Source organism: Zootoca vivipara, chromosome 5, assembly GCF_963506605.1.
Source record: "Zootoca vivipara chromosome 5, rZooViv1.1, whole genome shotgun sequence".
Lineage (NCBI taxonomy): Eukaryota > Metazoa > Chordata > Lepidosauria > Squamata > Lacertidae > Zootoca > Zootoca vivipara.
The window spans coordinates 69,493,622-69,520,886 of record NC_083280.1 but is presented as its reverse complement, the minus strand read 5'-3'; the positions used below and the strand labels follow the sequence as shown (position 1 = coordinate 69,520,886).

Genomic DNA, 27,265 nt, shown 5'->3' with positions numbered 1-27,265 from the left:
GAAGGTTAAGAGAGGTCAACACAGCAAGGCTTGTTTATTATCACAGCTGGGCTACACAAGTGTTCTCTGTTATGGTGCCACTGCAAGCATGTGGCTGGGCTCATTGGGAGGTTTAAGCTAACGTTAAAAAATAATAATCCCACAGTTATTCATATTTTTTGTGTGTATTTGAAGGATATGGAGCCACACAGAAAGCCTAGATGGCTCTACCGGAAGCACAGTTTTTGCGTAAGCTCTGGAATGCTCAATGTAATCAGCCAAGCTGGCTCTCCCTCATTCTCCATGCACACACACGCCCACACACACGCACACCATCTGTTCACACTGCGTGAGGGCACCCATGGCTGCAACACCCATGCACTCACAACACACTCACACACAGAATCTCACACCTGCAGGAACCCACGCCCACAAAGCAGTGGGTGCGTCCAAATGCAGCAGCAGTGGGACGACTGTCTCTTTTAAAGGATTATTTAGCTAGAAACAAAGCAGCCAATAGCAACGCCACACTGCAACCCAAATTATTCGGAAGCATACCTCCGGGGGTGGCTGTTTTGCTGTTGACGGGTGATGGTCCCCTTTTTCGTCATGGGAACTTTGTTCCTAGCTAGGGATGCCTTTTTGCCGTCAGTTACCCTAGCCCGCCCCACAAATTTGCATTCCACAATCGATAACGTTATTTCTCTTTTAAAAAAAAAATCAGTGTTTCTCAGCCAATTGTGTGCCCAAATGCCTCTGTCACTCTGCCAGGGCACCGAGAGGCCAAATGGAAGCCCGTCATTCTACAGCGACCAGAGATAAAGTGGAGACAAGTTTGCAAGGCCCTTCTTAAATTGGCGGGCACAACCCTGTGACCACCTGTCGGTTCTTAAATCACTACGAGGATGCCAAGCCTCCTGTGGGGAATATTCCAGGGAGACAGGATTTTGCAGGACCCTCTGGGTGTCTGAGAAGTCCGTGATATGCTAGCCAAGTTTGGAACCAGCGCTGTGCTACCTGTCCCAGCCTGATATGGGTCTAACTTTCGGTCAAAGGAAGAGAAAGGGGTTGCTCTTCATCCCTGACCTGATCACACCTCTTCCGTTGCAACGAAGACCCAGGAATGCTTGGCAGAGCTCCTGGGCGCTTGCAGAGGTATGTGCTTGAAAGCAACTGGTGGGCCAAGGTGTACATACCTAACAAGGTGTAAATTATTGGAAGCTATTGCTAGGAATCATAACACGAGAGATGATGGGGCAGGTAAACATATTTTGGAGTCTGGCTATGAGCGGAAATGTGTGATAAGACAATTTAAACATTAAATTAAATTACATATTTTAAATATATTTATATATATATATATATATATATATAAAAAGACCACCCGAACCTACAGTGCAGAATACTTTGCCCCCTTTCCCATTTTGCTTCAATACAGCTTTGATCTCTGCTAAGCTGGGGGGTGGGAAACAGATAATCCCCACGGCCTTGTAAGGAGAATGGACTCACCCAGGCAGGTGCATACATACATACATACACTCGCACACACGCACACAACATGTTCTGCCATAGTTAGTTACATTCAACTGTGTTTCCTGATCATCTTGTTAAGCTGTTCCTCTCCTTTGGGTTTCGACAGCCGTCTCCCAGCCCTGCAGCCAGCATCCTGACCAAACTGTGCCCTCGGCGGCTTCTACCAGATGTAGCCTCCGTCGTCAGCCTCTCCCGCCTCGCCCTCCTCCTCCTCGGCCTCCTCGCCGGCTTCCTCAGTCTCTTTCTCTTCCTCGTCTTCCCACCCGACGCCACTCCCAAAGTCCCCCGAAAATCCAACGATATCATCTGCAATGACGAGAACAACAACAGCAGAAGCAGCGGCGTTAGTAAGGAAATGGCAGGTGCGGCACTTTGGTAACCGTGGATGGTGAACCCTCCCCCTCAGAAGGCTTTCCTTCGCTTCTTCCATGGCGAGGAAGCCTTTCTGCTCAACTCTACTCAAGTGGGGCCAACAGGAGCAAGCCAGCAGGAAATCACACCGAGCAAGTCGGAGTTAACTCTTTATTAGCAAAAAACAGGAGTGTCAGGCCTCATGAGCACTCGTCTCTGCCAAGTCTTGCCCCCCTCTCCCCGCCCAGAAGCACTTGCTGAGACTGAAGGTTTCCACCTCCTCACTGCTGCCTAAGTCCAGTGTCTGTGAAGTTAACTCTTTATTTGAAGAAACCAAAACAGTGCAGGCCTAGAGGTCGCAGCAACTCTTCCTAGTAGGCCTTGCCCCAGTGAAGCAGTTGCGAGGTCCCCACCTTCCCACCACTTTGTAAGGCTCCTCCCTCAATTCCTTCCCCAACAGCCTAAGGCTCTGTTGTCTTGTCTCCCATTCCTCTGCCCTCTTCATTTTTCTGCATGTTCTGGGAGACTGTGTGTGTGTGTGTGTGTGTGTGTGTGGATCTGGTCGCAGCAGGAGGGGGAGACATTTGTGCCTCTTCACTAGCCAGACTCCTCTCTGCCTCTTGGCCTCCCTCCTCTCCTGCTTCAACTTCTGGACTCTGCCACAGACTCTCCCAGCTCACTCAGCCCTGTTACCTCTTCAGCTTCCGACACCTCCTCTTCCCAGTCTTCTCCCTCTGACTGCCCATAGTGGTACCACCACCGTTCCCTGGGCTCTGAGCCTTCGTGTGGGTTCCACAGCTGGTTCTTCCCACCGTTCCTCTGCATCCAACCAGTCCACGACGGGGGCCACGTTGGAGGCCCCCCTTGTCGTGTGCAACACGTACATTTTGTGCTCCAAACCGCCAACAGTTCTCCCCCTCCCCCCCTTCATTCTCCTTACCACAATCTGGATTCCCATGCATCCGCGTTCCTGTTAGTTCCATGCCAAGGTGATCCACACACCAACACTCCCCACTGCTTGGGTCGCACTGCATCTTCCGATAGTACCCATCCTCATCGCAGCTGGGGATGAAGATCCCTGGGAAAGCAAAATCAGCAACAGGGCGTCAGTAGAGTTGGGGTACAATGCTTGCAGCAGCAGGACTCCATTGCTGGGAAATGATTTTTAGGTTTGCCGTGTTTTGAAGAGTGAAAAAGAGGATGTGCTATGGAAAAAGAGGACATCGGGCAACCCTAGCAGCCCTCAGCATCTTGTATAACTGGGAATTTAAAGGAATATCATACACTTTGAACAAGAAAGGAACTTAAGACTGTAAGGAATAATTGGCCAGAGTACGGAGTTTGGAACTACTTTTAAAAATAAGCTGCTTCAGTACACAGTTAAATAAATAAAAAATCTGACCTAAGAGGTACTTTCATGAATAAACATAAGTGATGGAAAATGACAAGGGAAAATCTTCACACAGCGATTATTTCCCTGGCAAGAATTATGGTGTGCAAAAACCACTGACAAAAATCATAATAGTGGGTTGCCATATATGCATACTGCCAGAGCAACCACCCCTGCCCTGTGGCAATGAGCTAGTTGCACGATTATCGCTGGAATCTGCCCAGATTGGGGATTTGCTCACACAAATGGCTCCAGCTATAAGTCTGCTTTGGGCATGGCCACTCACATGTATGAGCTGGACCAGGCACCCCCAAACTCGGCCCTCCAGCCACTGGCGGAGGATTCCCAGTGGCGCAATCCTGGTGGGGTGCTATCGCAGCTGCCCCCTGTCCGCGCTGGGCACCCCCCCACAGGCAGCACACCACGGCCCCAGGATGTGCACCAGCCCCCCCACCTTCTCTCCACCACCCCCACCCCCGGTGCCGGAGCATGGAGCTCCGCCACTGCCTCTAGCTGTTTTGGGACTACAACTCCCATCACCCCTAGCTAACAGGACCAGTGGTCAGGGATGATGGGAATTGTAGTCCCAAAACAGCCGGAGGGCCGAGTTTGGGGGTGCCTGAGCTGGGCCTTAGGGAGGAGCCGTTAGATCTGCCTAAATCTTCATTTCCATGACACCATCATCTAAAACAGGTGTGGATCCTCTGGCCCTCAGCTGTGGGGCAAGCAGAGATGGGGCTTGGGTGAAAGAGACTTTGCAAACCAGCACCGGCTGGTGAAGCACCTTCCAAGCATCGACTATCAGCACCGAGACACCCACAAGATCCCGTTCCCCTTCTCTCACCCATCCCCAAATAGCTCCCCATTTCCAACTCACCGGGTTTCTTTTTGGCTGCTTCCTGGATCTGTATCCTCTCCAGCTCCACAAGACAAGGAGGCTCTGAAACACCCAAAGCAAAATGTGTGTCCATTGCAGAATTGCCAAAAACCAGCTCAAAACAATCTCAGCGGTGCCGTGTGCTCGTCAATAAATGAGCCACTCTCCCCCAGTAATCTCTGATATGAGGGTATAAGAACTGGCCTACCTTGCAGGACTGCTGGAAGGATCATTAACATAACATATGCAAAGCGCTCTGAGCCTTTAAGAAAAATCACTTACCGGTACTTAAATACCAGGTGTTTCATTTACTAACAGCACTGGTCTACCTTGCAGGGCTGTTGCAAGGATTGATGAGGTATGTGTGTACACAAGGGCTCTGAGTTCATAAGAAAAAGCACTACAAGAAAGAAGATTCCACCTAAACATTAGGAAGAACTTCCTGACAGTAAGAGCTGTTCGACAGTGGAATTTGCTGCCAAGGAGTGTGGTGGAGTCTCCTCCTTTGGAAGTCTTTAAGCGGAGGCTTGACAGCCATCTGTCAGGAATGCTTTGATGGTGTTTCCTGCTTGGCAGGGGGTTGGACTGAATGGCCCTTGTGGTCTCTTCCAACTCTATGATTCTATGATTCTAAGCGCTAAGCAAATATTCTCCCTCCTAAAAACCATTGGCAGCTCCTGGGGAGAAAATATAAGAGAGACCATCTTCACTGCAAGTCTGGGGGAAAAAACATGCTGCTAGAGACTATCAAAGTGGGGTGATGTTTTGGGGCTTCCGTTGGGGTCCAGAATTAATCTTGAAGGCACCTTATTTACAGGGATGTTTCTGCGTTTTATTAGTAGACCTTACTAATGTTCAATTTTTGGTATAGATGCTGAGATGTTTTGGTTAACTTATTGTTAAATTCTGTTGCCAGTTTTGCCACCACGAGCAAAATTTACGACGGAAAGGTAGCGTGCAAATAAAGGATGATTATCTTTAATCGAAGTGGGGTTGTAACAAGTGCCTCTTTAAACAGCTTCATGCTATGGTAAAACACATCAGCCAAGAAGAGGCCTTTTGCTCAGTGCCATCAGTGAAAGATAGAGAGAAGCCCATTTGTCAGCATGTGTGTATCTCTTTCAGCATCGCTTACAACAGTTGGCACTATATAAAGAACGGCAGGATATGGCTGACTGGAAGGAGTCAACACAAAACAACTCTTAGAAGAAACCTTGCAGCGACGCACTTTCTCGCCAGAAGCAGAAACACCACTCTGCGGTGGAGACGCGGCCGTCCTTGTAGGTGTCGCAGGAGTTGAAGAAAGGCCGGATGCAGATCTCGTACTTGTCCAGGTTGATCGCTGCCAGCTCCGTCTGGTCCAGGAAAAGGTCGCCGTTGGTGTCCAGCTTGGAAAACATCCAGCCAATCGAGTCTTTGCAACTGGCCACAAGGCTCTTGTCCAGCACTGCAAACAGACGGGGTTTGAAAAACAACAACAGCAGAGAGTGAGAAAGAAGAGTAAGGGGGAGTGAAGGTCCCTCTCCGCATACAGTTGTAACGAGGGCCGCTTGCGCCTGCAAGTGCGGGATTTGGGTTCAAGTTTCAGCATCCTGAGGACCTCAGCTTCCATTGTTCCCTCTAAGACGAGGCGGGGGAAGCAGCGTGTGAAGGTGAACGTCAAGGTAAGAAGAAGTATAAAACTTTAAAAATACACCCCTAGGAGGCAAAAGCACCCAAAGGCAACCCAATGGAGACCAAGCATGCTCAACAGCTTTGGAATGTTGAGTATCAGCTGGTAAACAAAAAAACATTGTGTGTGCAATGGAGTATCCTAAGGATAACGTGCCCATGTCTGAACAGGAGCACTTGCACTGAGAGGCAGATCACCTGCAGTGATTTGTTGCAGGTTCTACTCGTTATTTTAAAGAAACCAAGCAAGCTGCTAGACCTTATGGCTACAAAGACTGTGGTGATTAAAAACTTGTAGGCGATGCTTAGGAGCTACACAAATGGGAAGCTGAGCAGAACACCCTGTGGCTGAGAGGCAAGTGCTCCTCGAGTGCCTCGCCGCTCCTCAGAGAAGCTGCATGCATTATGCAAATAGGCTCGATATGCATAATTTATACCGCTCACAGGGTTCCGTCTTCCTAGTTGCAGAATTTTTCCTTATTTAAAAGCCCGTGTGTCGACACAAGCCTGTGCATATGCACGGCCTCTCCTGGAAAAGTCTGCCCTGTCAATGCTGCTGCACATCAGGATTCAAACTTCAGGCCTGCAGGCCTGAAATTCTGCACCGGAACCCCAAAAGACCACCTTTGCAGTTCTGCACGGCGAATACACGTTAAGCGTGTATGGAGCAGAGGTGAACAACTGCAGGCCCACAGGCAAAATCTGGTCCTCTACAAGGTACCAGCTGCTACCTCTCTCCTTCCAGAAGCCAAGCTAGAGGCAGAAGATGCAAGGAGGACGTGGCATGCAGGACAGCAGAAGACAGTGGCCTGAAAAGGTCATGGCTGCAGTGTCGGCCCACCACGCTCGGCTCGCTTCTCAAAGTGGCCCTCTAGGAAAAGCAGCTGCTGTTGAAGGAGATGGGAGCCTTGCCATTTCCCCGCACGGCCTGCTTCACTTCCTATCTCCTACGTAGTTTGTGATGCTGCTGCCAGGCTGGTTCCAGATGGACTTCCTCACCGCTGGAGGTGAGCCACACCGGCTCACTGCTCTGCTTACGAAAGCCGAGGGCTGGGAGCGGCAGAGCCAACGGTGGCACGAGGGCATCACCCTCCCAGCGGGGCAAGACTTCATCCAACGCAAAGGCCCGCCTGTGGGAGAAGCATGCGGCTTGGCGGTTTCTGTTCACTGACATTTAAACTAATGATCTTCCTCCTGACCGGCCGCACTTCCACGTTCTGCGTGTGCTCTGGGACCAATCTGCCAACTCTGCTCAGGGGCTGGGGACTTGTTTAAAACAAACAAGTGCGCAAAAACCTTTGCCTTGCTGTGCTCACACAGCAACTGGCAGAATGTGGGTGGCCCACACAGAAAGCTCTGCTCTGTGGAAGCAGCCAGGAGATGAGCAGGGTTTGCTTGGTTTAATGTACAAAATGTGCATTGGCTGACGACGCACCACTCCAATTTCCTGTGCTAAGCACATTTTTCCTTTCATCACACCAACTACAAAATATATTAATAATAATGATGATGATGATGACGATGTTTTGAAAATTCCAGACTCTGGCTTGTTGTTAGAGTGTTAATTTCTCAGATCAGCTCTGAGAACAAAGTATTGTGTTTCAGCTGATGAAAATGTGGCAAATGGCACATGTAAAGCTGCACTTAACGCACCAAATCTGATTGGATGAACATCATGGTGACTCTTGAACTGTTTAGCGCAGAGATGGGGAAGCTGTGGCTCTACAGAGTTTATTGGACTACATTTCCCATCATTCCCAGCCAGCTTGGTTGGCAGCTGGGCTCGATGACCGGATTCGTAGTCCAGCAGCATCTGTGTGTGGAAAACCCCGTTCCTGATCTCATGGTATATAAACTAATAGAGTCACACATAAAGACCAGTTTAGTGCCGAAATACGACAAGCTGCTGGCACCCAACAAATAACTGCTCAGCCAAAGCAAAAACAATTTAGTTTCACAAGGGGAAATAAGAGCTGACACAACAGGGGGAATGAAGATTGACGGAACCAGGCACATCTGCTGTGCCGGCTCCAGTGAAATAAATGAGCCTGTGGCTCTCGCAAAGTCCTATTCATTGCAACAAGGCTGCCCCTCTCTAACAGGAGTTGTTGAAGGGCTGGTTGTGGTCACCTTCCCTCGTTCAGCGCAGAAGACAGAGCTTTCTCACGTCGATCCTGAAAACATGGCGGAATTTTTCCACCGGTTTCTCTGCACTGCTGAAGTTACAGCTGAATGTGTTCCTGCGTCTTTCACACCTGAATGAAACAACCCTCTTATTCCTGGTATAACTTAGAGGAAAGAGAGGGGTTAAGCCAAGGGGTCCATTGGCCATGCTGGTTCTGGGTGATGGGATGACAGGTTCCCCAGCCCCTGGGTTAAGCCAAATATGCATTCAGAAATATCCTATTGCGCAGGACTGTACCACTTCGTAGATGGTGAATCACACGTTTCAGCATTCTCTCCTACCAAAAGCTCCCTGTGTGTGGAAAACCAGCCTGCCAGGAATAAATATATAGAAGAAATAGGGGCGGTATTTAACAGAATGGTTGCATTAACACAACTGGGTCCCCAGCCACTGTACCCAAATCTACTCCAGAGAGTTGGCAGAAACTCCATAAGAGATTTAGGGGGTGCATGGGGGAAAGCAGAGGAAGAGAACATTTCCTTGTGCAAGCAGAAATATTCATCCTGACATAAGGTTCGCCTTAATGCTACTACCTTGAACGCAACCCTTTCACCCCAACGTGCAGGCTTTCCAAGGACAGAAAGGTGTTTGCTTTTTAAACCTATTCAATCATGCAGCCAGCCATCTACCTGCAACTCAGAGATGTTCAATCTAAGGCAGGGGTCGGCAACGTGTGGCCCATGGGCCGGACGCAGCCCACGAAGACCGTTTTACCGGCCCATGAGCCACCCCTGAACTGAGCCACACGGTCGGCGAGTCCCCTGCGTGCTGCACTAAACCAGCACAGCATGGGGACTTGCCAAGCGGTACCGGAAATTGTTTCTGTGCACGTGCAGATACTGGAACCCACGTCTGCGCATGTCCAGACGCCGAAAATTGCTTCTGCACAGGCACGATTTTCAACGTATGGGCATGCGCAGAAGCAATTTCCAGTGCCGCAGACACGCACAGACACGATTTCTGACGTCACGCTGCCCCAGTCTGTCCCACGGACAATCTCCATAGGAGTGATCTGGCCCATGGCCGGTAAACCTTACCGACCCCTGGTCTAAGGGAATCACTGGACACAGGTATCAGTCCAGTAACTGCAGAGAGAATCTCTTCAGAGATTGCATGGCTCCGTTTCCGTCTTCCCATGACTGTTTTTGTACGCGCATGCATATGACAACGGACACCGTTTCTGCATACCATTCACTGGATTGGCCCCTGCGCTCCCGGAGCTGTTCTGCTTGGCATTCTCATGCAGGAGCTGGAACCAGTCACGGAGCCGATCCCCCAAGTCTGCCAAGTCTTGCCCAGTACAGGTTTCTGTAAATCAAATGCAGAATTATTAACTGAGCACCCCGAGCTGGGAAGGAGTCAAGTTACTGAGCCAAAAAAAGGAAAAAGCATGCAGTTATCAAGCACATTTGTGCCTGCTTGCATACAAGTGTGCTTCTCATGGCCTTTCCACACAAGAACATGAAAGACACCCAAACACTATTTTATCCATTGTGCAAGAGTCTCTTTTAAGTAGCAAAATATTCCGTCTCCATGGAGTAAATTCAGTGTGTTTATGTGTGTAATACAGAAAGGACTGCTTACTGAGGAGTTGGGGAAGGTAATGACTTGTGACATTTATTAGCTTGGAAATCCTTGTCCATTTCAATCCCTGCCTTAAACAAAAGTCTGAGCTGTCCAAATGGTGGATAAACTCCAGGATTTGACAAGAGCACCACTCACTTGCCTAACCAGAGTGCGTTACACATCTTGGACTGGTCTAGAATTTGGCCTTCTGTACTTTTATGGGGATGGAAAGCAGCAGAGAGAAGCCTGCCACTTTAAGGGTTTAGGTACAGAATAGCACACAACTCAGAAACGAGTTACAATAGTTAGGTTGCAACCTTTATACCAGTTAATTGAACAAAACTTACATAATTAATTTGCTAATTTTTACACAGGTAACAGTGCTATATTCGCTAAGTAACATTAAGCATTCTATTTATATTTATTTATTTTCATGCATGCCTCATAGCAGATACTTACCTCTTTATCCTGGCCTTTGATGCCTATATGTTTTTAGGACCCACCTTATATTTTTGATTGTAAATCGGTTCATCTGGTTTTAATACTGTCTAAACCTGCCTTGGGTCCTTATGGTGAGGGGCAAGGAAGAAATCTAAGCAACAACAAAATGGACCTGTTTCCTTCCTTCCTCCACTTTGCAAATGACGGTGTAGCGTGAACTGGATTTCACATTTCCATGCGGACTGGCTCTTGGCAGATGTGCTGGAATGGTTTCTGAATCTTTATTGCGTGGGCCAGAACTGCAATCATGGGGGAACCTGATTTTTGGTGCTTTAACCTTTCCCATAGCTCTTAGGTCAGCAGCATATTGACCCAAGCCTAGGAGACCCAAGGTGTGTGTGGGGGGACCTGGGCCAGGTGTACTCTTTATGGGCACCCTTCCCCAGCAGTGGGCTCAGGTGGGCTTAGTGTGCAGCTGAGACTCTGCTATGAACACTGCCCTAGAACAATGCTGCAGTGGGGAAGGGAGCGTTTTGTGGGCAATTCAAACAGTGAGTAGACCCAACTTGGAGAACTAGCTTTTTTTAAAAAAAGGTGGGTCCACGGCAAGCGGCAGCAGTGCCCGCTGCCACAATGCTGGAGCCCTGAAAGCTGCCCAAGGATGCCTGGTAGTAATGCCAACCCCAGGGTCACCTTCCCAGAACAAAACGATGACAATGCACACGAAACTGCGGCGTGAGATGTGTTACTAGGGGAGGGAGCTTGCCTGCATCTGGATAATGGTCTCATGTAGTTTGCCTGGCAGAGAAATGCATATGGCACGATCGAGGGAGATTGGGACCCCTTGGAATATGATCTAACGCCAAACTCTTAGGCAGGCATCCCCAAACTGTGGCTCTCCACATGTTTTGGCCTACAACTCCCATGATCCCTAGCTAACAGGACCAGTGGTCAGGGAAGATGGGAATTCTGGTCCAAAACATCTGGAGGGCCAAAGTTTGGGGATGTCTGCTCTTAGGCATGCTTTTGTTTCTGTCTTTCACACAAAAAGCAGCAGAGGAAAGGGAAGGAGAAGATGCCGTCACCAGGCTATTCACTAAAATGTTCCCCCTGACCTTGTTTGGTGTCTGTGGCTGAGGTCGGGCTATGCTCACTCGCGCATGGGCATTGCCCCTCGCACTTAACGGTCAGCTGTTTGCTGGTCAGGCAGGCTTGCTGCTCCAGTTTGCACTGCAAGACAGAATAGAGAGTAGACAGTCAGGGAAGTCAACACTTGCCAATCAATGGGGTGGGGGGAACATCCAGGCTCCGGGACTCTGCTGGTCTAGGAGAGTCTGCCATGAACCTCCTCAGCCTCATCTCACCTGCTCCTCTGCTGCCGCCTGACTCTCCCCTCCTCATTTGGTAGTCCCTGCCTAGTCTGTCCAACACAGATCACAAACACTTACAGAGTGGGCAATGCCTCCCTCTCCTCCCACTTCATCACCTCGGTCAACAGGCCAGACCCTTTGGGGTCCTCCTCTCCTCGTTTCCATCCCAGCTGGTCCTGCAAAGACCTGGTGCCTGAGTTTGCTTATCTTCCCTCCATCCCCTTTCCCCCTCTTGTGTCATCTCTTTTAGGTTATAAACCGGAGGGCAGCAACTGTCTTGCTTTTTTAACTGATCTGTTGAGTTGCTTTTCAGCTTCTGGAGCACTACAAACAAACAACAAACAGATGCTCTAAGTTCTGCACTAAGATGGCGATTCACCTACCGCTTAATGCAACGGCTGAATACTCATGCACAAGTTCATAATGGTTACAACGCCGCCCCCCATGCCCAATTCCAAATTCCATGAATAATATTCCTCCTTGATGGGAGGCAACTCCATTAATCAGCTCCAGTATAAACACATTAATCACAGGGATTAGCGGCTGCATATATCAATATGCTGACATTCAATATAATAAATCGGAGGATGTGACCGTTTCCCTTTTGTCCGCGATAGAAGGCACAGCGGGTCCTGGAAAGTGTTCCTATGGCAGTATAACGAACTCTGCCTCTGGAGCAATGGCACTCAGCTGATGTGTGGTCCAACTTAGGAAAGGGTTCTGTTATTAGCCAAGGCCACATGCCTGCCGTTATTTCCATGGGGGGGAAGGAAAGGAGCAGCACAAAACGAGGCTTTCTGAGAATTTCTGCTTTTATGACGGGGAAGATATATACACAAGTATGTGTGCAAGGGAGGGGAAGGGAGCGGGGAATAAATAAGGCTTTTGGTAGCTGGGGTGGGGCTTCAGTGCGCGAGGCAGTTTCTCATGCTCCTAATGACTAGCACAAAAGAAATGTTGCAGAATTCTGCATTTATTTATTGATCGCTATTTTTCATTATTAGAGACATCTTGCAAATGGGCTTGTTTTTCACCTGCTTGCACAGGTCACAGAATTTGACTTGGTGTGGGATTTTGATTGCAGAGGCACGGACGGGGTTTTTAATTATAGTGCACCCGATTCTGCTTATATCTCATGCCAAAATGCAGGAGGGCTCTGCATAGGGACGGGGAATCAAACTTCTCCCCCATGCTCTGTGAATGTTAAGGCTCCATGGCTAGATCCTGCCCCCTTCCATGATGATCCTTGCTTTTTATTCTGAGTACATTTAGGAGGTCTAAGTTCCAGCAACAAGAATCTCTCTCCCGCTGACCCCTTTGAAATCCAGGGGCAGATTGCAACAGAAGGGTTTTGCGGCAGGCCAGCCTTCTGATCCTGTTACTTTTTATTTATTTAACTCTTCAAGCAACAGGAACCAAAAGCAAATAACAATGAATCTTCTTAGTGCTAATCTCCCCCGAATGAAATTTCCTGCTGTGTCCTGGTTTCGAACTAATCAGGCTAAGGCTTCTCAACATTCTTTGGTGCATAATAGGCTAAAAACTGGCTGCCTGTTTCCTGCAAACTATAGAAAAATATCCCCCCCCCCATTGACTTGACCTGCTGTGATTTCATGGGGCATTCGCCAACATCTTAATAACTGATGGGATGGGAGAAAGAGTAACATTTTTTAAAAGGGGGGGGACCCCAGTATATTTGGCTGTGACAAAACACACAGAGCATCTGGAAATGGAGGATTTAGTTGGTGGGAAGATGAAGGGGTAGATTCACAAAACCCAAACTAAACTTAAGCAAGGTGGGCAATGGAACTGATTTCTTAGAGGGATGGTGCAGTCTCCCTCACTGGCACAAGCGATGGACAAATCTTCAATTTATTCCAGTTTCTCATTTCTCCAAACTTAAAATCAGTTCTCCATATTTCCACATGGTTGTGATTTTTTAATAAAAAAAAGTTCCCATGAAAAGTCACCAGTGTTTTAGTGTAAATTTGTCCTAATCTACACGTTTGTATGCAATTTCCCCTAATGAACAAGTGTACGCAAAACAATTTCCCCCAATACAATAATCTGTTGCATGTCATTTTTCACTCATATATGCATTTTTATGCACACTTCACACATTACTTCTCAGGAGAGCTGCACTACAAAATTCAGAAAAGTGTGAGTTTTGAAGACTGTGTTTTGGTTCTTGTATTGTGTTGGAAAGCATGATTTAGGGACGTTCAACTGAATTGAATTTCTCCTCCCATCCCTACTCATTGGAGGCCTTCCAACAGGCTGGACCACCATCCCTTGGGGGGCTCCTGCCGTGGATTTCCTGCATCAAACTACATGTCCAACAAGACCACTTCCAAATCTATGATTTCCAAGTGGTCGGTTCAAAGCATATTACAGCTCTTTACATAGCGGCAAAGCCATGATTCCAATGCTCCACCTCACTGCCAAATTAGTGCTCGGGATGCAAGGAGACAAGCAGGAAAGAATCAGAATCCTCACTTCCTGTTGCAAATTGCCCCGGCCACCATACGGAGCAATCCAAAAATGGCTGCAAAAGAGCTCTGAATTGCATGCTCCAATCCAGACCAATGTTGGGAGCTGTATAAAAACCGCCCTCGTTTTTTAGCAAAGGAACTGTGCTTCGGTTTCTGAATCAGTTTACCCAAGGCTGGGAGGTGATTCTTCACAAGACTCGCTTCTCTATTTTGAGAGAGTTAAATGCAATTGTATGTGCTAAAGGCAAGAGCTTAGTTGGAACAGACTCCCCCATTCCAACAGCCAGAAGGCAGAAAAAGTAGGTCAGCACAGCATAACAAGGGCTACCCAAACGAGCTTTGGCTCAGTGAGTCACACCAATCCTGTACAGCTTCACTGTACTGCATGTAACGTAAAGGGGTATTGCACTCACTTCCAATACTGTAAATATACCACTGTGCTATCACCCAGAGACTCACTTTGTCTAGAAGGAAAGTCAAACGACCTCAAACCCTTGGTGATACTTGTATTGCTGCTGTCCATCTTTTTAAGGGACCTGCTTTACATTTCGTGGAATCAAAAAGTTGGAAGGCACCTCGAAAGGTCAACAAATTCAGCACCTCCCTTATAACAGAGGGCCAACCAGCCTCTGCTTAAACAGCTCCAGGAAAGGAGACCCTCCCACCTCCCAAAGCGGTCAAAGAACTCTTACTGTTAGGAAGTTTCTCCTAATATTAAGCTGGAATCCGCTTCGTTGCCATTTCCACCCGTTGGTTCCAGTCATGATTCCGTGGGCCAAAACTATTGACAATGTCCTAATTGTATGTATTTTGTTTCTAGGATGTGACGTTTTGATATCAACATCTTGGTAACAGACATTCTCCCTTTTCTAACCAACACCAGGGGCAGCCAAGAGTATTTCCTTCCCCAGAAATGAAGGTGCCCTTAAAAAAAAAAAGGATTCCTTGATCTTGCTGCCAAAACTCATCTTGATTTCTGGTCTGCTCAATGGGTTTTCAGCAGGTTTTCCTATTATTTCAAAAACCTGTTTGATTACAGGTGACAATGAGGATAAAATAAATTCAAGGAAGGGGCATAGCTCAATGGTAGCACATCTGCCTTGCATATAGAAGGTCACAATTTCACTCCCTGGCATCTCCAGGCAGGACTGATAAGGATTCCTGCCTGAAATCCTGGAGAGCTGCTGCCAGTCAGTGCAGGCAATACTGAGCTGAAAGGACACTGACTTGGTATAAGGCAGCTTCCTCTGTTACTGTGGGTCTGATTTGACTAACCAGTTTAATTTAATAATAATAATAATCATCATCATCATCAATAAAAAATTATTTATACCCCGCCCATCTGGCTTGGTTTCGCCAGCCACTCTGGGCAGCTCCCAACAGAATATTAAAAACACAACAAAACATCAAACATAAAAAACCTCTCTAAACAGGGTTGCATTCAGATGTCTTCTAGAAGTCAGATAGTTGTTTATTTCCTTGACATCTGATGGGAGGGCGTTCCACAGGGCGGGTGCCACTACCGAGGAGGCCCTCTGCCTGGTTCCCTGTAGCTTCACTTCTCGCAGTGAGGGAACCGCCAGAAGGCTCTCAGCATTGGACCTCAGTGTCGGGGGTGGAGACACTAGCAGAAGCCTGCACAAGGAAGCCCGCACAATTGGCCGAGGGGGTGCACGTGTCAGTACAGAATGAGAAGGGAGAAGGGAGACCACTCTGTCAGGCAAACAGAAAGGTGTGCGCTGACAGCGCGATCTCCTTAGTGCTACGAATCCCTCCCTGTGTTACTAAATGCGTGTCTGCACCAGAGGAAGTGAAGCCTTCGTACAATTTGTTATTCTCTTAAAAGCTTTGCCTCTTTTTATTATTGTCTCTCTGCCTTTTTGGTTCTTTTCATCATACTAGCATTCACGAGAATTCTGCAGATCTGCAGGGTTTAGCAATGACAATTTTAGCTGCCCTCAAAAGAAAAAGAAAAAAAAATCCCAGCTAATAATTACCCCTTCTTTATCTTTAAAATCAACCAATTACTCCACCTCTGGGACCTCCACCAATTGGTTATATATAATCTTTATATAATTTTGTGGGTTGGTGATATATTAAGCAGAGGTGCCAGAGAGGTTATCTTTGTTGGTTATTATCTTTAATATCGCTCGCTAACAATGCCTCCAGTGCTTCCACTAATATATATATATGTATGTGCGTAATTTATTTAACTGTACTGAAGTACTAAGTACTGCTCCACAGTTTGCGTTAATGTATCCTTACAATTTTCACAAAATTGTCCTTGTTTTTACAGATGGAAATGAATGGTGAGAGGACTTAGGCCACCCACTGATAGCCTAGAGAAGAGCATTAATGAAGTGCAAAATTATGTCCGTGAGGTGCCAATGTAGGAAAGAGGGCAAAGTTTCTAAGCTTGAGAGGAGAGGTGTTGTGAGCAGTCAAAAGACACATCAGGAGGAAGTGGCAAGGGGTCTCCATGTCTTCTGCTCACACTCCTGAGTCTCGTCCTAAGGAAGGAGACAGGCACTTCCCTCACAATGAGATGGCCTCACTCGAGAGTGTCCAACAAAACATGCTTTTCCGCACTACAATCCAGAAATGCGGAAAGAGGAAACATTAGTCCCTTGAGCAGCCATTCTGAAACAAACAGGCCCTAATAACAAGTTAAGGAAACAAGCTTTTCCCATGGCGAAGTGTTGCATGAGACACAAGTAAAGATTGATTTATTTGCTACATTTATATGTTGCTGCCTTTCCTCCAGGATCATCTCCTCTTCCTCCTCCTCCTTCTTCCTACTACTACCGTGTTTCTCCGAAAATAAGCCATACCCCGAAAATAAGCCATAGTGATAGGCAGACATAGTGATAAAAAGACATCCCCTGAAAATACCCTGTTTCTCATATTTTAAGACATACCCATAAAATAAGCCATAGCAGGATTTTTAAGCATTCAAGGAATATAAGCCATACCCCGAAAATAAGACATAGTGATAGGCACAGCAGCAATACCGGCCATGGCAGGAGGAGGAGGAGGAAAAATATAAGACATCCCCTGAAAATAAGCCATAGTGTGTTTTTTTGAGGAAAAAATAAATATAAGACATGTCTTATAATATGAGAAACACGGTAAGCCACCGTGTGGTTTTTTTTTAGGAAAAATAAATATAAGACGGTGTCTTATCTTTGGAGAAACACTGTATTAGGATTTATAAGCTGTTTGTAGAGCCAACTCCCAGTACACCATAAAGCCTGCTGAATAACTTTGGGTCCATTACTGGGTGGTTAGGTTTGTTTTGTTTCTAAGCTTAACCTACCTCACAGGGTTGTTGTGAAGATAGAATAGGTTGGTGGGTAGAGAAACAAAAGGACTCGGAGCTAATCCTAACAGCTCTGTTGCCTAGAGCGTGGTGCTGATAATGCCAAGGTTGTGGGGTTCGATCCCCTTAAGGGACAGCGGCATATTCCTGCGTTGCAGGGGGGTTGGACTAGATGACCCTCAGGGTCCCTTCCAATTCTGCAACCCTATAACTCCTAAGAAGTAAGGAACGAGCAAAGACTGTAAAAGAACTCAAGAGAGCAGAGATACAAAAACTCCCACATAATACTAAATGGGTATGAAATTCTGACCAGACCCCCTGAAACATTGCGGCTGCTTCTTCCCCTGAACAAATGCCCTCCCGCCAACCTCGTTTCCAGGCTTAGCTGCTGCCATTTTCTCTCACCACGGAGCTGTAAGTGTGTCCATCGGAGCCACAGACAGATGCGAGCTGGGTCATGTGACAAGGCTTGCACAAGCTCTCCTTGTTTCCATGGAGTTTCAGGGCAGGCTGTTTGATTCTGTGGGTGCACAGGAGGGAGAGATAAGAAAGAAACAAAGAATTTGTATTAAAAGCAGGGATAACCTCGCAGCAAACATGCCCTCAGGAACAAGATGCGCTCTTCTCTGTTTGACACTTGAGGAATGTGTAATATCCCGAAACTGCAGACTGGAGAGGGCTCCTCAGGTATCACTGTGGTGCCTGCAATATAACAGGCAGGGATCCACAAGTGAAACTTTTCACAGAGCCACCAGGAGGAAAAGCTTCACCTATGGATTTCTGCCTGTTGTGCTGCCATGAAAGCCGCACACAGAGCTTCCGCCTGCCAAACAGCGACAACTTTAACCTTCAGTTATACGATTTGTTCGCAACAGAAAGGGGTGAAAAGCCATCGAGGGAGAAACAAAACAAAGAGACCCAGATCCACTTCACACCATCCTGTATCAAGAGCAAAAGTCTGAAGGGAAATTTTAAGGGTGTTCAGATGAATGTGTGTGGTGTGTACCTGCTTTCTCACCACTTTTACTTCACAGGAGTTTGGGCACACACTTGCAGAGAGCTCATGTGTGAACACCTGTGAACCACAGCATAATGTTAAGTGAAGGAACAGAAGAGAGCCTTAGCCACAAGGAATGAGTTCGCCTGCGCAATAGGGCCTCCCTTAGGGGTACTGCCTATTCCTCCTCTGCCTTTTCGCTCTTGAATTTAAAGAAGAAAAAGAAGTTAAGACTTATGGAAATTGTGTGGGCAACTCTATACCTGCTTGTTCAGTGAGAACAGGCAGTGGGGGAGCAGGATCCGTCCAACGGGCCAAATCCTGACCACTCCCACGGGCCATTTCGAGAGATGGGTGGGGCCTCCATCACCTGACGTCACAACGATGTCACGTGATCCGAAATATACCTGTTCCTGAGTTTCAGTGTCCTGGCTAACAAGTGCCACTTCAGCGGGTGGCTGACAAGCACTTGGCACTTTAAAAAATATTCATTCAATATCCTGAATAAAACAAATCACTTTTAAATCTACTGTACTAGTCAACTGTATTTAAGTTTGGGTTGTCCTCCATTGACTTATAACAGCTTCCTTCCTCCCTGGTGTGCCCACCACAAAAGGACTCGTCAGAAGCAAGAGCAAGTCACTCAATAACACATACTGCCCCACCAGGGTCTCATGGGGAGGCCAGCTGCTTCCTTACCTGTGCTCCAGCTTTTTGCGGCTAATGCACATAGCCCGCTGGTAGCCCTGGGCGATGCACACCTTGTGCCGGCTGCATTTCACTTTCTGGCAGGGATCCTTGGTGGTGTCCACACCTAAAGCCAGAAGTAAATGGAGTGCGAATGACTAAATGCTCCTTTTTATAGCACCTCCGCAGAGGTTGCTGCCTGATATAAAGCAGAAGCTTGCAGACAACCACACACAACATGCTAAAAAGTACAAAGCAAACATGGTCTGCAATACTTTGTTACATGCAACTCTATATGGATCAGAAGCCGTTTCACAAATCAACTTAAACTGAGTCTGATAATTGGGCTAGTGTCCTGTTTGTAGTGCTATCTTATACCGTGTTTCTCATATTATTGGGTAACCCGTTTAACTATTTCACCTCCAGCACTATCATAGATCAACGTCACAGAAGGTTACCTGGTTATCTACTCTCTACCAAATTGTCTGGCAGATGTAGTCTGAAACTTCCTGACAGCCCCTGAGGTTGGAGGAGGATAGGCTAGAACGCATCTTTGGATGGGAATTGAAGATGTGCCTCTAAACCCAGTCCCTCCAGCTACACATCACTAGCTGCCTGCCCGTGACTGCTGTTGGATTTGGGCTGCAGAGGACAATGCAGTGTAGAGCTAAGCGCCCTTAAGCTCGCCGCTTTCAAAGGGCATAATGAGCATGCTTAAATCTGCGTGGGTTCAAAGCCAGCAAACTTTACAACGGCAGGAAGTTTGCAGCCTGGATCAGGCAGCCTTTGAAAAACAAAATGCTCTTGCACTATTTTCTGAAGGTCAGCAAATCAGTATTCTGGTCAGGCCAGAGCAGTCAAGGCATTCTTTAAATTGAATTGCCTTTATTTAATAAAACCAAGGGAGATCAAAGGACTGGTGCTCAAGTACTCAATTTTCTAAAAGTTAAAAAAAAAGTCTGGTGCCAGCAGTGATTGGAAGATGGTAACCAGCGAAACTCCAGGTCCTCAAAGTTTGAATGTATAAACCTGCTTTAAACAGAATCAGGACCTCAGTGCATCTATTTCAGTTCTGCCTATAGCAAGATGGAGGAATTTGTGGCCTCCATGTGCTGTGAGACTCCAACTCCCATCATCCTCAGCCAGCAAGGGATGATGGTAGGTGGGAGTTCCCCATTCCTGGCCTACACAGACTGGCTCAGAGAGGAATCTTTTCCAGCTCCATACCTGGCGATGCCTGAACCTGGGAGCTTGGGTATGCAAAGTATACACTCTTACTTCTTTATGTGTCAATTTTATTTAAGTCAACCATGTCTACACCACTTGCCACCTTAGCCTCTAAGCAGTGTATGGGAAGGATAAAAGGATGCAATGTAACTACAGCCAATTAAAACTGACCGTGAATTATTATTATTATTTTAAAAAACAATTTAAAACTATCTGCAATTGAACTATGGTCTGTTCTTATAGCTTGAGCATGCTATAAGCGCCGTACATTTTTCAATGGTTTAGAAGATCGTGTTGCTCAGGCAACATGTGGATATACTGTACTCAAGTTGCTTGCCATAGAACTCATGCTTTGATTGCAATCCCCAACATCTCCAGGAGAAAGGATCAGAAAGCAAGGAACGGGGAAGGCTCTGGTGTCAGTTGAAGTAGTGGACTCCAGTGTTTCTCAACCAGTGTGCCTCCAGATGTTTTGGGACTACAACTCCCATCATTCCTGACCACTGGTCTTGCTAGCTAGGGATGATGGTAGTTGTAGTCCCAAAACATCTGGAGGCACACTGGTTGAGAAACACTGGACTAGACAGACCCAATGGTCTTGCCTAGAAGAAAGAAACTTCCTCTGCTCCAGGTTGGCTAGGAAGCTTGTTTCGTAACCACACAGCATCTAAGCCAGCAAACTATTCTCCCCTTTCTCCCTGGCTGCCCCATATACTTTCCCTAGAATAGGGAAAGGGAAACCTCAGGTCTGATGGCCCCACCAGCGCTCTCTTTTGGACCCCTAGAGCTCTCCACCAGCCACATCCCCTCTCCCCAGACCATATGATTCACAGTTTCGGCTTTACAACCTCCTTGAACTTCTGGCATGTGGCCCTCGGGACATTGCCCAGAAGGGAATCTGGCCCTCTGGGTGAAAAACGTTCCCCATCCATGTGCTAGAATATCTATGCAGTACCAGCGCCCCCCCCCTTTTTTTCCTCCCAGTCTCCCTTTCGGAAACTCAACTTTCCCATCTTGCTTTTGTTACTTGACCTGTTTACATAAATGCCCACACCACCCTTCAGTAGAAATTCCTACTGAAGTGGTTTACATGGAAAGGCCAATGCGAAAAAGAATTAAAACGCACATGAAGAATCACATAAACACAACAGCCGAAAAGGCAGCCATATCTGAAAGTTGTAATGCTGCCAGTCAGAGGAGCACAGCTGCATTTACCCTTCCTGCCCCTCTTCCCTACCTAACAGCTGATCAGCGCAACTGCAGTTGATTTGACAGAGATACATGTGCACAGCTTTGGCTTGTTGCACATGAATATTGTTGGATCAGCACCAATAGCCCTACTTGCAAAAAAAAGAGGAAATTAAAAAAACACAAAACCCTCCCATCCCACTACAACGCTTAGATTAAAATTAGACCAAAATTGGAAAACCTTCAAGCACAGGGAGGTCTTTAAAGCAGATTTAAAATTAATCAGAGGAGTGCCCATTTGGACTCCTCTGGCAAAGCATTTGTGCGAATTGCAGAACCACCCCTGAGACGGCCCTGCAAGACGAGCCCCTGAAACAGCCATTGATTCAGATTATTTCCTCTCCTGCATGAAATTGAGTCCTGCACCATTCCACTTTTTTTATTCTCTGGACAGCTGCTCAGAGCTCAACTCTGTGCTTCTACTCTGCAAATTTCTCCTCTGTCACATCAACCACCCACCCAATAATTTCAGATCAATCATCTGTGAAGTCACAACTCTGGAGGCATCGATTTCAAGTAGCAATTAAATGATACTAACCAAGGAAACCAAACCTGCAAACTGTAAACGTTTAGAAGTAGGTGTCTCCACTAACATGAAAGGGGGGTTATTTCCATCACTCGCATAAGCACAATCGATTCAGCTCAATGGCACGCAACAACCTTATCTAAGATGCAGGGAAACAGACTTAACTAACCAAAACACCTGGAAGAGCATCAGAATTCAACCCAGAAGAAAGTGATTAAGGCTATGGGCAGCTCACTCTGATGAATGATCAAGGGCAGGTAAAACATTGGCCTATCTACAAATTGTTTTTGTGTTTTTAAGAATATGCATTGGCAAGTAGATTGTATATGAAAGACTACTGCAGCTCGGAGGTAACACCATGCTGCTAAAAGAACAGAGGGAATGGAAGATTTAAAAAAGGAAGACCATACCCTCCACTTAGAAGGAGAGTTGCAATTCCTGCACGGTACACACATATTTTTTTGCAGCTAGTGAAACTGAAACTGGGAAACACATCTCTCTTCAAACACGCCTGTACTGTGGGGCTTGGTAGTCTTGCCTTCGAAGTCATTTTCAAACGTCTTTAGAACAGATGAAAGCAAGGTAGACGCAAGTGAGATTTGCTCCCAAATTTACCATCTTGCAGGGCAGGAGGAACCTTGTTCTAACAAGGTCTTGGGTACATTGTCGCAACAGGTCCTTTAAAAAGATTAAGCGGAACCAAAAGGAAAAGGAAAAAAATGTACCTTCATCAGCTGGCTGATTATCCTCCCAGCTTTTGATGTAGTCATCCTAAATGGGGGGGGGAGGGAAAATGACAGCCTAAATGAATTAAAAGAGTTTAAACAAGAGGAAATGTCAAGTATGAAAATCCAGATGCTGAGAACTCCAGGCAAATCAAAATCCATACAGATAATGTTATGCAGAGGATGCGACAATGACGCTTCCTTGACAGCCTGAATTCCAGGAAAGGGCCTCTGTTGCTGTAATTTCTCTTGGTTTTACCTTCTTTGTTCCCTTTCTGCAGGAGAAGCTCAATGATTTGATGGGCTGGCCCTTAAGAAGGCTGAATCTTCTCAAAACCTCGATTCTTCACAAAGCAAAGAAATGGACTAGGCTCTGTGGGATTTGTCCATTCTTGAACAGCGATGGGAAACCTTCGTACTATGAGCCTAATCAGCACCCCTCCAACTCCAACCTCCCCATTTTGGCCCACAAGGCCATTTCGGCCAAGCCACACCCACCTGACATCACATATGATGTCATGCTGATAGAGGTGTGTCAGGTGTGGTGCAGCTAAAGACCTGGCTTAGCCAAAATGCGGTTTGCAGGCACTGCTGATCAGCTGGTTGGCAGCCCCTGCAAAGGATATGCCCTTTGTCCTATGGCCTTTGTCCTCGATCAGCTGATCGAGGTTTGCTATGCCAGGGCCCAGCCATTGCAAGACCCTACAGCGTAGAACTAGGAAGGCATTCCAGAACATGAGGTCATATTCTCTTGTCCCTCGTGACCTTATTTTTACTTTTTTTTAAAAAAAAAAAATCTTTTCACATTTTCCAAGCTAGCAAGCAATCAGAAGTTAGCAGCCCACTGCAAATCAATGAAGCCATTTTCTGCTTTAAAGTGTTATGCAATCAGAAATAAACATGCTCTATCAACCAGAAAATAAAATAAAAGCAGTTTAATGATAGAGCCCTTGGCCATCCCGCTTTCATCAAAATGAAGTGTGTGAGGATTGGTGGGGGGGAGGGAATCCCCGAACCTCAGCAGTTTTCTTTCTTTTAAAAAATCTTGTCCACTATGGCTCAGAGCTGACCAGTCAGAATGCCTTTATTATTATTTAGACAGACTGCTCTCCCCCTCCATGTGGTACAGTGGTCTTGTGAAGGCGCTCCTGTGTTGCAGCACATCTACTTTTTTTTAGGATATGGGAACTGGTGGTATTGCCATGGTGACAAAGATTGTGTGACCTTGACAGGCAGGAGAAGGAAAGGCTCGCCTGTGGAGGAGAGGGGTGCACCTCGCCCTCTTACTGGGTTCTCACAAATATGCTGCCAGACTTTTGCAAGAAGGGAGTCGCACCAATGTCACGGAACCATCTAGAATGTCCCTCTAGATGCAGGGCCGGATTCCCTCCTGACCAACCTCTGGAGGCCCTTATGACAGTGGTGGGCAGGGCCAACTGGGAGGAATAAGACGTGGGACAAAATTATGCCATGTAAGAGCCAGAGGTTTCTAAACACACACACACACCTGTCAATTGTCCATCCTGGCACACCATTCCAGCCAGGCAAAAACACCTGATGGGGCGCAGAGCAAGGCCTGTGAGAGGAGAGTCTGAGAGGGCCGCATTTGGCCCTCAGGCCCACCAGTCTCCCCTCCTGCTGTTCATATTTTTGGGCAGATACCTGACTCAAGATGGTGAGCCAGGGCAGACATTAACTGCCAACAGATGCTGACGCAAAAGAGCAATTTGCGCAAGCAACGCCATGTCAGGCCTGGAGCCCACAGAAGGTCAGAGCAACATGCAGTTGTTTCTAATCATTGCATGATTCCCTGCAATATACCACTCAAGAGATATTGGAGCTTATTGGGCTGCTGCAGGACTGTGTGAACTCATTCATGCAACTTTAAAGACTGTGAGGGAGCACAAGGGAGCAGGCAGTGCCTAAGGTGGGCAACCTCCGTTGTTTTCAAAGTGTGAGGGGGAGGGAAAGGGGAAATGCAGTATATGGGCAAAAAGAGATTTATATTCTGACTCGCTGCAACAATCTCCATAAAGGAGCATGGGGCATGTTCTGCATCCCCACTCCAGTCACCTTGCTCCAGCAAAAGGTGCTTTTGAAAAGACTCAGCTGGAGCTCAAAAGTTCCAGAAGAAATGAGAGTATGCCTCCTGCACAGCCTTCTTGAGAGGCTGTGGGTGGGTGATCCTTATTTTGTCCTCCTTGTGCGCTCAGGATTTACGAAGGTGCGTCAAATGTAAATGCAGACTACACTTGTGTTACAAGTGAGAGACTTACCTGTGCGGAAGACCCTGTGTAAAGCAGAGGGTTGGGCTTAACATCTTTTGATATATTCCAGACCTCTGATTCAAGAAAGCAGAACGAGTTCACCAGGCGTTTGCTGGGCTAGCTCACTGGGAAGGAGCGAGGAGACAGCCGGGAGGTCAGCATGGTGCAGGAGTACCAGCAGAGCCAACATGGTGCTGATCCTGGTGCATTTGCACCCTGCCAACCTCCTCACCTCACCCGTCTCCCTCCCGGTAACCAACAGGAAGCTAGTATATTAGTTGTGCTCCATCCACCAAGCCCTAGAAAGCTCTGTCCTAGCCAAACCACACAATCAGAAGAACCACATGGCAACAGCCCTTGCTGAGCTCGGCCACTTCCATCTGTAGGTGAGAAATTACATTTTGGGTTCTCCTACCACTGAGCCTAGGGTTTGCTGATCAGAAGGTCGGCGGTTCGAATCCCTGTGACGGGGTGAGCTCCCGTTGCTTGGTCCCAGCTCCTGCCAACCTAGCAGTTCAAAAGCACGTCAAAATGCAAGTAGATAAATAGGAACCGCTACAGCGGGAAGGTAAACGGCGTTTCCATGTGCTGCTCTGGTTCGCCAGAAGTGGCTTTGTCATGCTGGCCACATGACCTGGAAGCTATACGCCGGCTCCCTCGGCCAATAATGCGAGATGAGCGCGCAACCCCAGAGTCGGTCACGACTGGACCTAATGGTCAGGGGTCCCTTTACCTTATCACATAGAAACAAAAAACAGCTCAAATCTCCCTGCCACGGAAAAGAAGCATGTTGGAGACAACACTTTTTTCTTTCAGGCTCTCCACCCAAGGAACTTTTTCATGTCCTTGGAAGTCTGAAATGGTCCGCCCAGCAGGAGATGCCTGCCATGTGATTCTTTCATTCTCGTAGCCTGGCTGTTAATTCAGCTCTAAAGCACACCATCCTTGACGTGGGTTTATAGCAAAATTGGATTTAGTTTAATGCAACCTTTGTGCTGTGCCTGTTCAGGCACCAGTGATTTCACTGGCAGATGGACGCAGGTATCGAAACATGCAGAGCCAGGATGACTGGCCAATTTTTCACAGACCACATTCAACCACTTAGAGAAGGTGCTCCAAAATAAACCAGAACTAAAAGTGAAGGAGCTGCAGTAGAGGACAGAAGGAGACGATACAGATGTGATGATAAAATGAAACAAGATTATAAAAAAATCAATACTAACCTCCACCTCCTGGATAAGTCAGACCACAGCAGAAGGGCAGCAGAAATAACATGAAAAGGAGAGAAAAAGACAAGTAAAAAATCCCACATAGCAGCTATACCAACAAGGCAATGCAGCCACTACTATTCCTCTGCTTAAATTAAGAGTAATGTCAGGATTCATTTCCCAGAAATGATGTTTTATTAACCATTCTACTAATGCACTATTTTGTTTTGTTTTTTTCCATTTTGCATCCATTAAGCCATTTGCCTGTAACAATGACAGCCGTGGATTCGGGTTGGAAGGGATATAAATCAAGACGAGGGCCTGATAATTTGGGGCATTTATTAAGCAGGCGGCGTCTTCCTCAGGAGGTTTTATGTTGCCTACAGGGCATGAACGGCAAAGTCTCAGAAGGATGCGCTGGAGTTGCGCATCGCATTTCATACCCTTTTTGACACCCCCACCGATCCATGCGCTTGATTATTTTTTCCTTTTTGCCTCCGTCAAGAAAGGGCACGATTCAGACTACATGCTGGCGGCAGCCATTAGAGTGCAAGCCTGCTGTGCACCTCCCTCGAAATGCACCCGCAATGAAGTAAATTAAGAAACAGGGAAGGGAAGGGATATATATGGCTGGGTTCAATGCTCTGTAGCTATATACACTGCCCATAGAGACTACAATTGAGGTCAACGATCCACCCATGCTCTTGTCCAAAGGGGTTTCAACAGGGCAGTCCAACCCTCCCCCCCCCCAAATCCACTCTGCTAGGTATTTAATTTAGATGTGGTGGACGTGTTCCTCCACCTGGCTCCATTCTGCATCTGCTAAAAGCACAGGCAAGAAGCTACCATCAGCAACAGTCAGCATAAGCCCTCGAAACAGGGCACAGAGGAGAAGGCAGAGCTGAGCCTTCCAAGGATCTGCTGAATTCTATGCTGGTCCAGCTGCCAGTGGGCCTGATCCAGCCCTCTCTGCTCTGCCAACCTGGAGCTGGTAAAGCAAAAAAAAAAGGGGGGGAGCAGCCATGTCCTCCCACAGTAAACAGACTCGGCTGATCCAGGTTTGAATATTGCAATGACTAAGGTTGCGACCAATTCACACGGTCAAATAATGTACATAAGTGGTAAAAGAAATTCTTAAGACAGTGTTAATCCCCCCCACCCTTCCATAGAAAGGGGTATCTATTCTGAAATCTGAGGGGTCAGCAC

The 27,265-nt window shown here is 47.1% G+C and overlaps 1 protein-coding gene across 1 annotated transcript; it reads right to left on the bottom strand.

Annotated features, from left to right (window-relative positions):
• On the bottom strand, positions 1-26,159 carry LOC118096222 (testican-2). The gene is made up of 10 exons (XM_035137740.2): positions 26,075-26,159; positions 22,585-22,630; positions 18,871-18,985; positions 17,580-17,694; positions 11,109-11,223; positions 9,175-9,294; positions 5,359-5,577; positions 4,131-4,193; positions 2,804-2,941; positions 1-1,818 (listed from the first exon to the last, which is right to left on the bottom strand). Exons 3-10 carry the CDS (start codon positions 18,900-18,902, stop codon positions 1,673-1,675), a joined length of 948 nt encoding a protein of 315 aa, XP_034993631.2. The 5' UTR covers positions 18,903-18,985; positions 22,585-22,630; positions 26,075-26,159; the 3' UTR covers positions 1-1,672.
• Positions 26,160-27,265: the final 1,106 nt, after the last annotated feature.